The sequence below is a fragment of the Seriola lalandi genome, unplaced genomic scaffold (assembly GCF_002814215.2).
Source record: "Seriola lalandi dorsalis isolate HSWRI2012SDOR001 ecotype SW California unplaced genomic scaffold, Sedor1 jcf7180002054876, whole genome shotgun sequence".
Lineage (NCBI taxonomy): Eukaryota > Metazoa > Chordata > Actinopteri > Carangiformes > Carangidae > Seriola > Seriola lalandi.
The window spans coordinates 153,456-170,147 of NW_019525429.1; the positions used below are offsets into that span (position 1 = coordinate 153,456).

The window sequence follows — 16,692 nt, forward strand, 5'->3', positions numbered from 1 at the left end:
TGTTGTTGTTGTTGTTGTTGTTGTTGTGGTTGTTGTAGGTGGGCTGTAGAGCCAGCCTGGTGTTCTTCAACTACTTCATCATGGCAAACTTCTTCTGGCTGCTGGTGGAGGGTCTCTACCTGCACATGCTGCTGCTCGTCATCCACACCTACTCCACCCCGCTCTCCATCTACATGTTCATCGGCTGGGGTCGGCTGCACCACAGTTTTCATTTTGCTGTTGTTGTTGTTGTTGTTGTTGTTGTTGTTGTTGTTGTTGTTGTTGTTGTTGTGGTCTTGGTCTTGTTTTCCTAGTGTTGGCTTTTCTTTCGCCAAGTCAAAACTCTGCTGTGCTTTATTTTCTATTCTAATTGAGATCCCAGGAGAAATTAAAAGGGAAGAGATGTTAATCAGGAATATTAAATATGTTTGAGGAATATTAAATATGTTTGAAATCGTGGAAGAAAACCTTCATATATCATATAAACATCCTGTTGACGTCGGGTTTGATGCACAATTCTGTGGTTTTCTGCCCAAGATAAAGAAGAAGGGAGATTTATTGCTCACACACTCGCATTAGATTTTCACCAGGAGTTTTTCCCCAAGCGTTATACATTATTAATTAACATATAACATGTTAATTAAATAGCTTGTATTTCTTTGCATTGCATTGTTTCTGCGCACGGTTTCAGGCCCTCTGACAGTGTGTCATGGCGGTCGGGTTTGTAAACTCTCTCCCGGCCTCTGCGTTCGCTCAGCTGCCGCCATGTGACGCCTCCTTCCACAACCATCCATCACCACTTTACCCACACTTCCTCCTCCACTGCATCACCATTCAGCCCCAGCTGGTTAATGTACACCAGTGTGTGTGTGTGTGTGTGTGTGTGTGTGTGTGTGTGTGTGTGGATGTCATATTTCCTTCGTGAGGATGTTCTTTGTCTGACGGACTGAGAATCTAAACACACTTTCTCTCGTCCACACCCCTTCCCCTCTCTCTCTCTCTCTCTCTCTCTCTCTCTCTCTCTCTCTCTCTCTCTCTCTCTCTCTCTCTCTCTCTCTCAGGAATCCCTTTTGTCTTCCTGGTGGCGTGGATCATATGTAGGATTAAACTGGAGGACACATGGTGAGTCTGCCCCTAGTGGCCGCCATCGCTCCCTGCAGCTGGAATTACAAAACAGATGTGACGTGAAATTTACTTTAAATGCATTAAATGAGGAAAATGAATAAAATTCCACACGACACACAAAAAGAAACTAAACAGCAAACTGTTTTAATACTTAGAAATAATTTTAAAGAAATTTTTTCTCCAAATTTGTTTGTTGAATTTTCTAAAACACAAACATTTTGCATTACAAGTTGCAGTAACTTAATATTTACATGTTTTTCTGAGGATTTAGTCAAAATTTTCTCCGATTTTTTCCGTCATTTCCCTCCGGACAGGGAAGTTAATAACAAAAGGAATCAAGTTCATTGTTATGCTGTTAAAATAATGTTATTGAAAAACATTAATTTCATGAGTTTCTTCCTGCAAGTCTCTGTTAGCAGCCGGTTACTTTTCGTAGCTGTGGTTTTTAGAAAACGCTGAGAAACGATATGAAACATCACCGACTCGTTTCCAGGTGCTGGGAGATGAATGAAAACCCGATCCCCAACAGACTCATCAACTGGCCCATCATGGCGTCCGTCATCGTGAGTTTCCTCCCAGTCTTCTTCTCTATCATAACGACACTGCACAGTGTTTATTTTTGAAATGCATGTAGCAGTATTTTTTAACTAAAGCTTAAATTTCCTGTCTCAAACTAAAACTATTTTAGAAGTTATGTGGTAGATTCTCAACAGCTGATTATTACAACTACAGTATGTACGCTCAAAAAGAAAACCCACCTGGGAACATTTCTTATTAGTGGAGTGTGTTATCTCAACATTTATAAACCGTCTAACGGCTGCAGAGATAAGTTTCAGATAAGGTTCAATCACTCAGCCCTTTATTTCAAAACACGTCGGCCCACAGGTGATCCATCAGAACAAGGTGTCGTCCTGAACTTTACTTCTCTGACTCCAGCAGCATGTTTTCTACTCGCTGCTCGGCTCATTGTGGACGATGTGTTCTGTGCAGTTTAAATGCACGTGAATGTGTGTTTTGTTCGATGCCTCTGTTCCTGTAACAGCCAGAAATGTTGCACGTTTTCTAAGTAGAATAAAAGTTTTGTGAAAGCTGAAATCACCATGCAGATATTTGGTGATGTGTATGTCTGTAATTCTTACTCTAATGTTCTGGAGTAGAAGAAGAAATATTTTTCTAACATGGCTCTGACTTCCTGCTTTTGTGTTTTCTCCACTTTAAGATCAACTTCATTCTGTTCATCAGCATCATTCGTATCCTGGTGCAGAAACTTCGCTGCACGGACGTCGGAGGAAACGAGAAATCACAGTACAGGTAGACCGAGGAACCGTGTTTGACCTCTGACCCTCAGATTTTTACACATTATTTGAAGACTTTCCTCCGTGTGTGGTGAGGGTGTAACTCTGTCTGCTGGTTCTTGATCTGGTCCTGTGGGTGTGTTTTATCAGACGTCTGGCGAAGTCCACCCTCCTGCTGATCCCTCTGTTCGGGGTGAACTACGTGGTGTTCGTCTACCTGATGGAGCCGCCCGATAAAAACATGAATCGCATCAAGATCTTCTTCGATCTCGGCCTGGGATCCTTCCAGGTACCAAATATATATGACAGGTTTCTGTTCTGCAGATCATTACATCGTGTGCAAATGTATGTTTTTGTTTTTGATTAAATCTCTTGGTGTAAAACCTTAAGAGCTTCAGTCCTTCCTCTCCTACAGATAAAGTCTTTAGCAATGTGATTCTGTTGTTGACTGTGTTTTTATTTGAACTCTGGAACATGAAACAGTTAAATCCATCAGTAACAGTTGTGTGTTGTGTGTTTCAGGGTCTAATTGTGGCTGTGTTGTACTGTTTCCTCAACAGCGAGGTTCGTCTCCACACACACACACACACATGTTTCTACACACAGAAACGCTGCACTACAGCTGACTCTGCTTTGCCTCGTGTGCGTACAGGTTCAGAGCGAGCTGAGGAGGACGTGGAGGAGTTTATCTCTCAAGCGTTACGTGGGGCGGGACTACAGGCTGCACGCCATGTCAATCAGCCGAAACGGCACCGAGAACTCTGCCCAGTTTCCCAGGAACTCCCGAGCCCAGTCCATCCTGCAGACTGAGACCACCATGCTGTGACGGTCTGGTTCACAGGAAGTCGTACTCAAGGACGCTTCTATAGACATATCACTTGCTGCTGCAGGGACTGAGCTGCAGAGGTTTCTGAGGTCAACAACCTCTTATCAGAGAGGACGCGCCTCCTGGACTTTTCTAACATCGCTCTCGAGTTCGTCCTCACGGTGGTCTTCAGTGTTTTTCGACTCACAGACATCCACACATGAAGCATAACCTGCTGGAATCAGGCAGAACAAAAACTTCCATCAATAAATAGTTTTTATTTCAGACTGTTTTATATGATTAAATATTCTAACACATTCGGAGGTTGAGAATTAAGGTTTTCAGCCTAAAATGCAGTGCAACTACATCACTTTTTATTCTTGCATATTCTCAGTGGTTATTAAATATTTTTCAGACACAGCTGAATGTATTGATAACGTGCTATTAATTCAGTTTAATAGTGTGCTGTAGTTTCATGCCAACAAACGTAAAGTTACATTTAACCTTGGTGGATACCTCGTCTTCAAAGCAAAGAACATTTACCACAAAGATTAAAAACAAGCTAAATAAGAATTTATGTATTAGAAACATGTTGGTTAGGGTTAGTGGTGGAGAATCCCTGATTTTCCCAATTACTTTCTACAAAGATGAGTCTTTGAGATGAGATAACACCCATAACATTTACTTTCTACAGACAAACACAAGACGGGAACTGCACAGAACTTGTCCAGTTAAACTTCAGGTGTATTAAGCTAAAAGCCCTTCAAGGGTATGAACTTTCCCCTTTTTGTCATTTAAGCAACTTGCTCTTGGAATCTCTCTGAGAGCAGCGCTGGGATTTGTAGGATGAGTGGACCACAGGAACTATTCGGTTCTGCTTCCTGTAAGGTAGGAAGCAGCCCAGGAGTCGACGGTGGGTCCGGCCTGGATGGTGAGGTCGGTTCGTCCCTCGGTGGTTTCGGCGAGACGTGTCTCCTCCCGCCTGGAGAGAGAGCTGAAGGGCAGCAGAAAGTAGGAGAAGGAGGTGTTCTTCAGTCCATCCGGACCATCTTCCCCCTGCGGCCTCCCGAGCCATCGCCATCTCTTTTCCTTTTAATCATTTTTACCAGTGTAAACAGTTCAGAAGGGAAAAAAATGCAAAGGTTTTAGAAAACCTGCAGCAGAAATATGTGTTTTTTATTATTTTTTTAAATTATTTTTTAGCTTTCCTCTCCTGGTAATCATCTCACGGCCACTCAGGTTTATCTTGCGACCCCTCGCTGGGGTCTCGACCTCCATGTTGGCAACTGCTGTCTATGTGAGATGATAAAAAAGTAATTTCATGTGGGAGTTAAAGAAATGTACAGATTACTGTAGCTCGTGTGTTTATGTTATTTTTCATATAATTGGTGCCAAATTCAGGGTTCAACCAATATGAGTCTCTGAAGCACAAAATATTTAAAATGTATTCTTGGATTTCAGTGTTTACCATTAGGATCTGAAACGGTTTTACACAAAAACTCTTCTAATCACGTTTATCGCTGCCTGTAAATGAAATAAGTCACTAAATAAAAAAACGAAAGTGTCTGAGGCAGAGATTCAGTTCTAATTACAGCCAAAAAAAACAAAAAAAAACACCTTGTACAGAAAGTGACTGTTTTGTATTTTGTATTATTTGTGTTTTTTTGTTGACGACATCAAGCATCAGTGTCATTTGTAATCTTTTGAACTGTAAACCTGTGACTCCATTTATTTTATGTATAAAAAGCTTTTATTGTGAAGGCTGAGTCATGTCTGTTACTGTACATGTAGTATGTCTTTTGGGATTATTATTACTATTATTTAAGTTCTTTACTTTTTAGTTTCTCTGCCACAAACTAAAAAGAAAAGCACTGCTTCTAAACGTTGTATCTACAGACACTTCCCTGTTCTTATCTCATATTTGTGTTTCCATTGGCGAACAAGCAAACCCGTCTCTGCAGTGTGTGTGTTTATCTGCACTTGACATTTCGCACTGGCCCATGCTGTCAGAGGTCAGAGGTCAATGAGGAAGAGAGCATGTTGTTCCACTGGTAAATGGAGGAAAACAAACTTGAGTGTGAAACCCATTTACTGGTGGGAGACTTTATTTTTCCTCCTGGGAGTGGGTGTATTTATTTTGGATTGTGAAGCATTTCAGCAGATTGCAGATGCAGATATATGCTTGCATGGTTTTCAATGGTTTTAGAGAGGTCACCCGTAAAGGTGAAACTCCGTCAGCAGAGCCAAAGAAAAGCAAGACTGATGCCTGGAAAACCTGAATGGCAAAAAAAGAAAATTGGAAAGTTATAAATACAACTGGCAAGGTAAACACAGACCAATGACAACCCAGGGTTCACCTGGAATGTGGAATGATGGGATCTCAGGTTGATTTATCAATCACAATGTCAGGTTACAATGATAAGTGAATATTTCAGGCTGGGTTTGTCAGGCAGTGCCTCCTCCTTTTTTACTCCTTTCCCTTTTCACATTAGCCTTATCATTTATATTTTAGAAAAAAAAATGTTTTTTTGGCTCTGCATGTTAAGGTCATACATTATAAATGATCTCTGCCACCAGGCCAGCCATGCTCTTAAGAAATATTTGTATATAAACTCACTTTTCCTGCTGCCAGATGTATTATAAGTTAGTCTAGCCTGTGCTCACATTTTGTCAGTAGGGCTTCGACCTGTGTTAGATATTAAGCAGAATATGGCTGAAAACTGAACGGATGGCAGTAGTGGAAGAAGTATTAATCTCAAGTAAAAGTAGCAGTACAGCAGTGTAGAAATACTCGGTTACAAGTAAAACTCATTCAAAATGGTATGCTTCATGTTTTGGCATGAAAACAGACATTTCCATTTTTGTGTATGAGCCAAATAAAAAGGTTAACTGGAATAAATTTATTAGTTGGTTTAAATATAATATAATATAATATAATATAATATAATATAATATAATATAATATAATATAATATAATATAATATAATACAATATAATATGATATAATATAATACGATATAATATAATATAATATAATATAATATAATATAATATAATATAATATAATATAATATAATATAATATAATATAATATAATATAATATAATATAATATAATATAATATAATATAATATAATATAATATAATATAATATAATATAATATAATATACGTAGGAGAAAGTCCCGCCTACAAGGTATCTAATTGGACAAGCCCGAACCAATGTCTGACGTCTGTGCGGTCTAACCAATCAGCACGAGACATTCTGACTCACTGGATTAAGGTGTAACTTCAACGGTAGCGCCGAAACTTCGCACAGCGACTGTGGTAAGAAAATAATGTAATTAATACGAATGTCTAGCGCATTTAAGTCCATTAAACGTCAGCCAACAGTAACGTTAACATACCCAATATTATCCTGAGTTACCTTAAGACCGTTTACGTAAAAAATGTACGAATAACGTTAGTGTTCAAAACGTTAGCAAAGTGCTAGCTAACGCGGCTAAAAACATTAGCTTGTTATAAGGAACGCTGGTGCGGTTTGTTGACATGAGAAGTTGAGTAATCTATGAAAGTACTGCATATACTTATATATATATACTAGTGATTTAAGTCATGGCAACAGGTGTTAAAGGTTCCCCAGAGGTTTTAAATTAATTTCCATATATATTTTTTTATGTTGTGGTAGCTAATATTATTAGCACAACAGCTATTCCTCTTGTCACAAAATGGATGTTTTTCATGTCATCATGTAGAATTACCTCATCTAAGACTAAGATTTGCTTGGTCAGATGTAAAAAATATCACAATCTCTACAGGCACTTGCTCTGTCCATACATGTGTGCACTTGTAGGGAAGTAAAAATCCATTGTATGCAGCCATTTCAGTGTGTTGTTTCGATGGTTTCAGACATGGGAGTATTGTTTATGAGCATGTAGTTGTGAGTTGTGCACCTGTGCACAAGGTGCTGCTGCTGCTCTGCTCTCTGTTTTGAGGAAGCCCACATGTCTGATTAGGCTAAAACTAAATCTAAGCTCTTTAGTGTCCCCTTTTTTTGAAGAAGTGAGGGCTGGGAAAAATTGTCTTCACTTTGTAGTGTCCTTGCTTTGATGGGCTAAAAATCAATTTAAGACACACGTATTAGAGCACAGTCCCTCACACTCTGAATCATCCACCCACCAGATACAAAATAAAAAGACAGCCGTCCTCCTGTGCCCTTCTTCTCTCCTTCACCTCCATGTTTTCAATTAGCCTCCTGAGAGCACACAGTCTGCTTTTTCCATCCACCCCACTGACTCCTCCTCCCTACACTCCTCTTTCAAACTGTGCGTTCTCTCACTTTTCCTTCTCTGGTCTCAGTTCACCTCCCTTTTGACATCCCTTCGATCTCGCCTGCAGATGAGACACAGTTTGCTTCATATTCTCAGTCCTACTGAGTGTCTAATAAGCAGCGACGCAAGAGATTGAACTTGTGACTTTTTTTGTATAGTGGTGGGAGAGGATTAGAGTCACACAATCGAGATTAACTTGGCTAAAATTTGCCTAAGACTTATAGAGTTCGCATTTCCTTATTTCAAAGTTTAATTCAGTCTTTTTCTGATTCTCAAGTCTCTAAAATGTTTTTTTGGTGGAGGGAAGAGGGAAGTCTAGGTTTCAGCAGCAAGTAATCGCAGTCCTGTCCAGCTCTGTGTCACTGAAAAAAAAACAACTTTGAATTCTGAAAAGTTCATATTAAAACACCCTGTGGTGTGTGTGAACAAGTATATATATCTATATATTTGGGAAGCAGCTTGAAGTCTACCATGGAATTTTTCTTGAATTTTGAATTATAATTATTGACAAGAATTTTAGATAATAAGCAGGAAAAATATGGAGGCCTGCAGTTACTGGCTGCCTTCAACCAACAAACACTGGTTTATTGGTATACTGATTTGATTTAAAAACTGAAGAAGAGTTTTAACTGGAGTTTGAGAAACATTCAGAGAAGAAAATCTCACATAAAGAATAGTTTTAATTTATATTTTCCTGATGGGGAGAAGGAAATACATTACAGACAAACCACCAGTGTTGCTTTTCACTGTTGCTTGATACCAGAAACTGCCACTAGATGACACTAATATCCAGTTGAAAATTCGAGTTTATACAAGTTGCCAGTGTCAGTGCATTCCCATCTCCTCTGGCAAGCTCAGTACAAATATTCAAGTTGTTCTGCAGTTGAATTGACAGTTGTCAAAGAGGGTTCCCTAAAGAAATTAAATAACTTTATCACACTTAATTTAGTCTGCAGTGGGTTTTCATTCTCAGCTGACACCCACAGGAAGACCTTTACTAACTCCACTGTCACATCAATTGTTCCATCTTTATTCAGTGTGACACAGAATTCATTTCAAAAGCTAGTCATTAGAAATTAAAATAACTTCAGTAAATAACCATGAAATATGCATTTATTAGTTGATAATACACTTTATGCACATATACACATATATACTGTATATGTTTTAGCTCAGTTAACAAAGGCATGTGACTGTATGGGGATTGTTACTGTAGAAAATATGACTGAATATACTGTGTGTGTGTGTGTGTGTGTGTGTGTGTGTGTGTGTGTGTGTGTGTGTGTGGAAGTCCTTGAACAGCAGCAGGAGAATATAATGCTCAGACAGGTGGTGGTGCTTCACAGGACTAGAGGGCAGAGACAGAGAGAGACAGATCAGTGCTTCTGTGAACACACCACATTCTCAAAAACAAAATCATCGACTAAATTTAAATGAACAAGTAATTCATTTGTCTATGAGACATGCAAAAGCCCAACCTGGACAGGAGTCGAGAATTAGCAATACCCATGAACTCTTTGTGTGACGCATTAGTTTCACCCTGTTTTGAAACTGTTAGATTTCATCGTCCCAATCAAATTAATAAATTAACTAAAAAGAAAACTACACTAGATTGTCATTATTTGAATGCTTCCCTTATTGCTTTATCCTAAACTATGTCGTGCAGTCGACATGGTTCGGTGCCTCCGGGGCTTCACTTGAGCGGCGAGCTGACGTCAGATCTTTCTCGTGGTGAGGTTACTTTAAGGCCGTATTTTCAAAAGCAGCGTTTTGGTGTCTGTATGTCTCACTAGTTTCCTCTGTTTTCGCGTTAACAAAGAAAGGCAGAAACACTGCTGCGGTTTACCTGGTAAATTTAAAAATTTTTTTTATAGAAGGACTATTTATTTTTTATTATTTATTATCTATTGATTTGTGTCCAGTGACAGCCCTCATGTCTGTGTGAGTGTTTGTGCCTGTTATTATGAGTAACTCACATTTCTTGGTCCATTTAGCGTCAGGGTCAACACAGACTTTTCCCTTGCTTGTGCGGAAACTAGAAGAAAAAAGAAACAGTGATGAAAATGATTATTATTTTGTGTGTGTGTGTGTGTGTGTGTGTGTGTGTGTGTGTGTGTAAGTAAGTATTCAAGAGACTATGTTTACACTTACATCAACGCCTTCACACATGGTCCGTGGGCGTGTTGTGTGGTGGGCGTCCCAGATACATCTGCACTGAGATCAGTAGAGGAGACCTCAGTGCAGCACAGAGGGACTCGTCCTCGGTGTGGGAACCTCGACCCTGAGAGAGAGAGAGAGAGAGAGACAAACAGAGGGGGAAAGTTTGAATACAGAAAGTGTAAGCAGTGTGGCATTAGACCAGCATGCTGTGCTGCAGGAACGAGGCCTCCTCAGCCGTCACCAGTCAGAGGTCCTGCTGCTGCTCTCTGGGCTCTATTCCACTTGTAGCTGTCACACTGGTTACACATATTTTAATTCAAGAGAGAGACAACTTTAAATTAAAGTGATCAAAAAATGGAAGCTGTTGATTTTAAAGCAAAAACAGGAATATAACAACACAGGAAATTTGAATTAAAAAGTCAAATGTAAAAGCCTTTTTATGATTAATTTTGCTTTGTTTCCCACAGTTTTTGATGCATTGTGTATATAAAGACGTTTTTTAATCATTTTATCATAGTCTTATAAACTAAATGTTGCTTTTTACAACTATAATTAAATGCTTAACAAAGTGTAGAATTACTGCAGTGATATCCTCCAGAGATCAGCACCACTGTCTTTCAAAATAATGCACATATACAGTTTTTAATGTTTCTTCCAGTGGATAAATATGTGATATGTAGTGAATATATACTACAGTGATAAAAAAGAAGATGTCATATGATCCGTTTGAGGTTAGAAATCAAAACATCGGCTCAGTATAATGTGTTGTGGTAATTCTTTGGTGCTTACCTGGTGTACACAGACACAGGGGGAGGAGGAGGAGGAGAGCGACGGACAGGATCCTCATGGACATTTTGAACAATGGACTCGCTGGTTGACTGGTTGACTGATTGATCAAGGCTGCAACTGCAGAAGCTGATTGACGTTTGGATATTTATCGGTAAGTGCATCAAGATAATCTTGGGGGTGTGTTTGGCTGTGGGCAGTACTGATGACGTGTTTCCATATGTATTAAATGCATATGTATAAACTGTGTGTGTGTGTGTGTGTGTGTGTGTGTGTGTGTGTGGTTATGGTACTATCACACCTCCGCCCTTCATCAGACAGTCTTTTCTACCCCCTGTGCAAATTTAAACCACCAACATCTAACTAACATCTTTCTTGGAAACAACCTGACACGTTTGCATGCACACACACACGCACACACACACACACACACACACAACCACACACACACACACACACAACCACACACACACACACACAGCGTATTTTGTATAAGTGTATGTAAGTGTGAACATGATGCACAGCGTGGTGTTTTGCGTAGTCATGGCCCGTAATTATTCACTGCTCCACTGGAAGTTATTATTACTTATATATAAGTTTAAATTAATTATTTTGCAGCTCTGTGAAATATTCAACTGATAAACATCTTAAAACAGGATTCCCATGGGTCCTTGATATTCTTTGAAAGTCTTGAATTTGACGTTAAAGTTTGTGGGAACCTGGTTAAAATCCACTTAAAGCTCCTTAATTTGACCCTCAGGCCTAAATGTTTCTTATGCATTTACATGTATAAGTAAAGACAAGTAAGTTCAGCAGCTTGATGGAGGCTGGAACAAACAGTAGCTTGAGGTGTTTTGATTTGCACTTTGGCACCGTGAGTCTTCTTCCTGATGGCAGAGGTTTGTAGTCAGAGAAGAGGGTAGGATGCCTGTTTCATGACTACCTCCCTGTACAGCCTCTGTGTTTGGTTCACACCGGCAAACCCGCTTTTCACGATTTAAAGGAGCCTTCTTTTCTATTCAGCACATTTGATTATTTCTGACAGAGTCTGCACTGAAGGAAATGAATGGAGCTCGTGCTGATCTTTGCACACACCCAGGCATTAAAACTTTCAGCACAGTGACCGCTTCTGCCTGTAAACAACATCCCAGCTGACTCTGAATTCAGCTTTTACTCACTGCAGCTGCTCTGGGATGGCAGCAGAGATATTATTCATTCACATCTCAAAACTGTGGCACATCAAACTGAAACTATCTGCATGGCCACACACTAAGAGATATAAGCTGCAGCAACTTTTGCTGATGCGGCAGTCTCACTTCTCCCTGTCAGACTAATCATACTGCTGCAAATAAAATCAGCTGTATGAATGAAATTAATAGATATTTTGACCTTTCACACGCTGGGACGTGAGTCATCACTGTAGTGAAACAGCACAGTTTCTCACCAAATACTACGAGAACTGAGAATTTATTTTAAACCTAAACACACATGTTCACATATTTTTCTAGACGGTTTAGTAGAGAGTTCCAGTGACAGGAGGCAACAGGACACAGATGGACAATTCTCCTGTGTTGTCCCAGCATCTTGTTCCTCTGTGGATTCAGGCCGCCTCAGTGTCTTCTGTCTTTTCATATGATCCCAGACCGACTCCATGATGTTGAGATCAGGGCCGTGTGCAGGCCAGACCATCTGCTTCAGGACTCCTGGTCTGTGAAGTCACCTCTGTATGATTCACGCTGCGAGTCTGGACTTGTTGTCCAGCTGCGATGTGAATCTGAGTCCGATCCAACGCCTCCCCCAAGGTGTTTTCCTGATGAGCAAGAATCGAAACATACACACTGTTGCTCATAAAGTTGGAATAAAATATTTTTTACCTCTTCCCATTAAATGATTGTGACAATGTGATTTATTTCATTTCACCTGGGTAATCGGAGGACACATAATGTAATCATTGCACCTGGTCAAAAGTGATTACAGATGCATTTAAATAGGAATAAACAGAGGATTGTGTCTGAAAACAAAATTATTCCAACTTTATGGGCAGCATGAAGCACACTGAAACCCCGGGGGCTGTCGGTGGTTAGGCCAGCACCTTGCACAGTAGCTCAACGCCCATCCGTGTGTGAGTGTGAACAAGTGGCAAGTTGTAGTCGCACAGTAGCGGGTATCAAAAGTGTAACAATGGTTAAACTTCAGAGACATAAAAGAGGAAAAATCTGTGCCTGTTTTGGTGGGTGGCGACCACACACGCGCCCCCCACTTCCACTTCCTGGTTCATAAAGGGCTTCAGGAATCATGTAATTTACGGTACACAGAAAAGAGATTCTTCAGCTTTGACTCAGAGAACAGATGTCAGTTTTGTATGTCATACAGAGAGGGCTGGTGTAGGAGGACACTGATGACTTCAGGGGTAGTATGATGATATAACGATGAAACAGAGGCGGAGACAGAGAAAATTCTCAGTTATTCCGATAAAAATAGAAATTTGAAAGACAAAGGAAGATTGAATTTTTTTTCTGCTGTTGGAAACATCGCGGCAAAGTAAATGTGGTATGGTCAGTTTGTTACTGAACTTTTCAGTCATAATCAAGTCAACTTAAGTCAAATCAGCTTTATTTCTAAAGCACATTTAAACAGAAAAAATGTATAAAATAAGTAAAAAACACAAGGAAAGCATATTAAATATACTGTATACAGCAACATGTAAACATATAAACAAGACACAATTATGAACATGACAATGGACTAAAGGCATCGTCAGGCCCATTTATTACTTTAACTTCCTTGAAATTACAGAACAAGTGCTTCCTTGGGGTCGCTCATCACGTCCTCCGTTACTGAGCAGAAATTGAGTGTTAAAACATCTTTTCAGTGTGGTTTACCAACCGCAAACAACACAAGTGCAACAGGAAAATGTCTACATAGCTGCTTCCTCTTGAAAAGGAGAGGTGGGTTGAATGTGTAGATCATTGTGTCTTCAAGGCCTGAGCTTTATGCTTGAAACTGGGGTGATGAATTATACTGAAAATTTGCATTTAATATATTCTTTAATTTTATCCTCCTATGTTTTCTTTTATTTACATTTGTGTACTTTTTTTTTTTTTTCTGGAAAGCATGTTACGATTTATATTATTTATGAATGGAGATTGACTGACAGTCTCAGGCATGGGGTTGCACGTGAAAAGTTCCAGGAGTAGTTGACTGAAACTGCTTGTTTGGTCCTCTACACACACACACACACACACACACACACACACACACAGTGAAGTGGATGTGCAAGTCAAATTGTCGGTTTCATTGTTGGGCACGGTGTCCCCAGTTAACATCGTTGAAGAGCGTCAGCCGCACAGGAACTACCCGTAGCCTGATTTACTACGTTTATAATCTGTGTTTAAATCAGTGTTTTGCAAGATACTGTCATTGATAACAACCTGGAGCCGGTTTCACACAGGCTTATTTTGACTGTGCTGTAAATATAGCAACCAGACTTCAGAGTCTGAATTCATCTGTTGCACAGAGCAAAAAAAAAAAAATGGCCGACTGAGGGTCCGATTCCAAACCGCTCGGCTCCGTTCACCCTCAGCAGTTATAAGGTAATTTAACAATGTGAGGGAAACCACATATATGAGCCACGTTTTCCCTCGTTTTTGTTGTTGCATGCTCCCGGTCAGATCGGCTGTCATTGATCGTCACCGTTAGCCTGGGGGTCAGGTGACTTAATTTATTCAGGCTTAAAATGAGTCAGTCTTTATTTTTGTGAGACGGTCTCACTTGTATTAAACTGATATGTGAGCAAAATAAAGACGGGACCAACACTACACACCCAGTCTGAATCATCTTATCTGACCTGGATTGTTGCACAGACTGTAGAGAAACACAAAGGAAGTCTTACTGAGGTGGCAGAAGTTGGCATTTTCATTTGGCATGCACTCATTTATACCCGACCACATCTGTGTGTGTGTGTGTGTGTGTGTGGGACGGGGGGGAAGGCAAACTGCTGATGAGTTTGAACATGGGACAGAAATGGAAACCGAATGCAGAGATTCTGACGATAAGATTAAAGATGCCTTTTTTTTTTTTTGTCCTTCCTCTGCACCGACACATCAGAACTGCCGGTGCGGGTAAGCTAATGTTCCAACCGTTAACCGCAGCAGCCACATGGTATGTTTCATATGTTCAAACCCTCGCTGGATAAAACCCTTTTAAAGCTTCTTGCTCCTGCAGATAATAATGTTACAGGAGGAAGTCAGATAAGATGCAGATACACAAACAAACAGAGACACACTGGATGTGAGATTATAGGTGCAACTTTTATTTCTTACCAATGTTTTCAACTTTCAAGTACCGGTAAATAAATAACTCATTACAATTTCACAAATGAATGAGTTTTAACACTTTTAACATGACACTTTTCATAATGTTTCACACATTTGTAGATAAACTTTGTAATAAATACATGAATACTTTCTATCAGTGCTGGTCGATTAAATTAAACTAATAAATATTTTCATATAACTAGCTATTCAACATAAATTAATAATTTAACAGAATCCTATTCATCAAGTGCTTCTTCAGACATCTCGTTTGTGTCTGTGTGATCGCAATCATTCGTTCTCTTGCCATGATTCGGGGGCGAGGTGGAGATGTTGCAGGTTTACTCGCTGTCCCCCTGTGAAGTGGAGGGTGAAGGAGGGGAGGCGGTGGATGTGATGAGGGAGAGGAGGGAGACGTCAGTCGGGGAGGCGGTGGAGAGGCGGGAGACGTCAGTCGGGGAGGCGTTGGAGAGGCGGGAGGCGGTGGAGAGGCGGGAGGCGGTGGAGAGGCGGGAGACGTCAGTCAGGGAGGCCGTGGTGGACAGGGCCTTTGCTCGCCTGCGAGAAAAGATGATAAAAGACACACGTGAGACCTCAAGGTTGAAGAAGTGACCGAAACGAATGAGCGTAGAAATCGTGAGCGTGTGAAAATGTGAACGGTGACAGGAAACTCACTTCAACTCAATAATCTTCCCGCGAACCCAGCGAGCGGTCCCGTTAATGCAGAACAGACCCGACTTTGTCTGAAAGCTGCAAGAATGAAACACAACATGAGTACTTGACTTTTAACAGCCCAATAAATGAATTCATATATTTGTATAATCAGCTTGATTCGGTTTCAGAGGTGCTAAACGATGAAAGCGCAGCGTGCCGCGTCGTACTTACATCACGGCTGCGACGCATGGTGGGTTAGGTCTCTGGATCATGTATCCCGTGATTGTTTCATTTATCTTGTTCCTGGTGACTGACTTACAGCAGGACGCCAGCTTCTCTACAGGTGGAGAAACAAACAAAAAAGAGAGTTAATTAATAAAAAAGTCATAAAAAAGTCTTTAAACTGGAGGGAAAAAAAACCATCTGTTAAAAACTTGTACCTTGTGCTGATCCAGAGTCAGAGCGAGCCACGAGGACAATTGCGACCAGCGCAAATTTGAGCAGACTTCCACAGTTGACCATTTTGAAAAAAGGATGATAAATAAGAGCTTAGACTGATGAAAACTGAGTGACTTCTGTTGGTCTGTCTTCTGCTGTCCTCTCCAGAGATGCTTGCTGAACTGCCAAACCTCCGAAGGCTTCGGATACTTAAGGCCTGAAAAAGCAGAAGTGACGTGTCGGATTAGTCATCATCCTTCCTATTTTCTTCCCTTTTTTTTTTCTTCTTTTTCCATCCTATCTTTGCAACTGAACGACCCATTCTTTAACAGGGGGGGGATTTCCATGAAGTGACCGACAGCTCACCAACAGGAAGCACTTTCATCATAGTGTTTCGTTTGGAAAATTAAGTCACGGTTTTTCCTCATTATCTGGGGTACTAGGAAGAGCTCAGGGGTCCGAGGTCAAGATCATGTCACCACTTGTCTTTATCAGTATGTTTATTAAAGAATTCACAAAGAATAATTTATCAATTAAGTTATAAATCAGCCACCAGATACAAACTGCACACAGTTTAGTGTAAATCTGCCTCATGTGAAGCAAAATGAAGCTTTCAACAATGGATGCTTTTTTTTCTTTTTCTCTGTAAGAATAAATTTTAAAAATTATTTTTATTCAGGGTGAAACTCATTTTAAGGAAGTCTTTGGCATTTATGTCAGAAAGAATTTAGCAATCGCTGTGGGCAGGACATGTTATAGCAAAACGCTCCAGCCCCTGTCTCTTATACACATCTAACATGTAGTGA

General features: G+C 40.2%; 3 protein-coding genes across 4 annotated transcripts in view; 1 reads left to right on the plus strand and 2 right to left on the minus strand.

Annotated features, from left to right (window-relative positions):
* Positions 1–3,491, plus strand: part of LOC111671405 (vasoactive intestinal polypeptide receptor 2-like) — a 24,460-nt gene extending 20,969 nt beyond the window's left edge. The window contains exons 8-13 of the mRNA XM_023428491.2: positions 1,041–1,101; positions 1,598–1,667; positions 2,324–2,415; positions 2,550–2,688; positions 2,922–2,963; positions 3,052–3,491. Of these exons, the coding sequence (XP_023284259.1) occupies positions 1,041–1,101; positions 1,598–1,667; positions 2,324–2,415; positions 2,550–2,688; positions 2,922–2,963; positions 3,052–3,225 (578 nt within the window). The 3' untranslated portion in view covers positions 3,226–3,491. The remainder of the gene's footprint in view (positions 1–1,040; positions 1,102–1,597; positions 1,668–2,323; positions 2,416–2,549; positions 2,689–2,921; positions 2,964–3,051) is intronic.
* Positions 3,492–8,630: 5,139 nt separating this feature from the next.
* ccl34b.4 (chemokine (C-C motif) ligand 34b, duplicate 4) lies at positions 8,631–10,618 on the minus strand. The gene is made up of 4 exons (XM_087179905.1): positions 10,485–10,618; positions 9,687–9,816; positions 9,512–9,570; positions 8,631–8,883 (listed from the first exon to the last, which is right to left on the minus strand). The coding sequence occupies exons 1-4, from the start codon at positions 10,546–10,548 to the stop codon at positions 8,876–8,878; spliced, it is 261 nt and encodes an 86-aa protein (XP_087036031.1). The 5' UTR covers positions 10,549–10,618; the 3' UTR covers positions 8,631–8,875.
* Positions 10,619–14,772: 4,154 nt separating this feature from the next.
* Positions 14,773–16,076, minus strand: LOC147817846 (uncharacterized). 2 transcript variants are annotated; one of them, XM_087179907.1, is made up of 5 exons: positions 15,889–16,076; positions 15,680–15,785; positions 15,470–15,544; positions 15,275–15,352; positions 14,773–15,223 (listed from the first exon to the last, which is right to left on the minus strand). In XM_087179907.1, exons 1-5 carry the CDS (start codon positions 15,968–15,970, stop codon positions 15,136–15,138), a joined length of 429 nt encoding a protein of 142 aa, XP_087036033.1. In that variant the 5' UTR covers positions 15,971–16,076; the 3' UTR covers positions 14,773–15,135. The 2 variants fall into 2 exon arrangements, with proteins under 2 accessions (XP_087036033.1, XP_087036032.1); XM_087179906.1 differs by having other exon boundaries at positions 14,773–15,352.
* Positions 16,077–16,692: the final 616 nt, after the last annotated feature.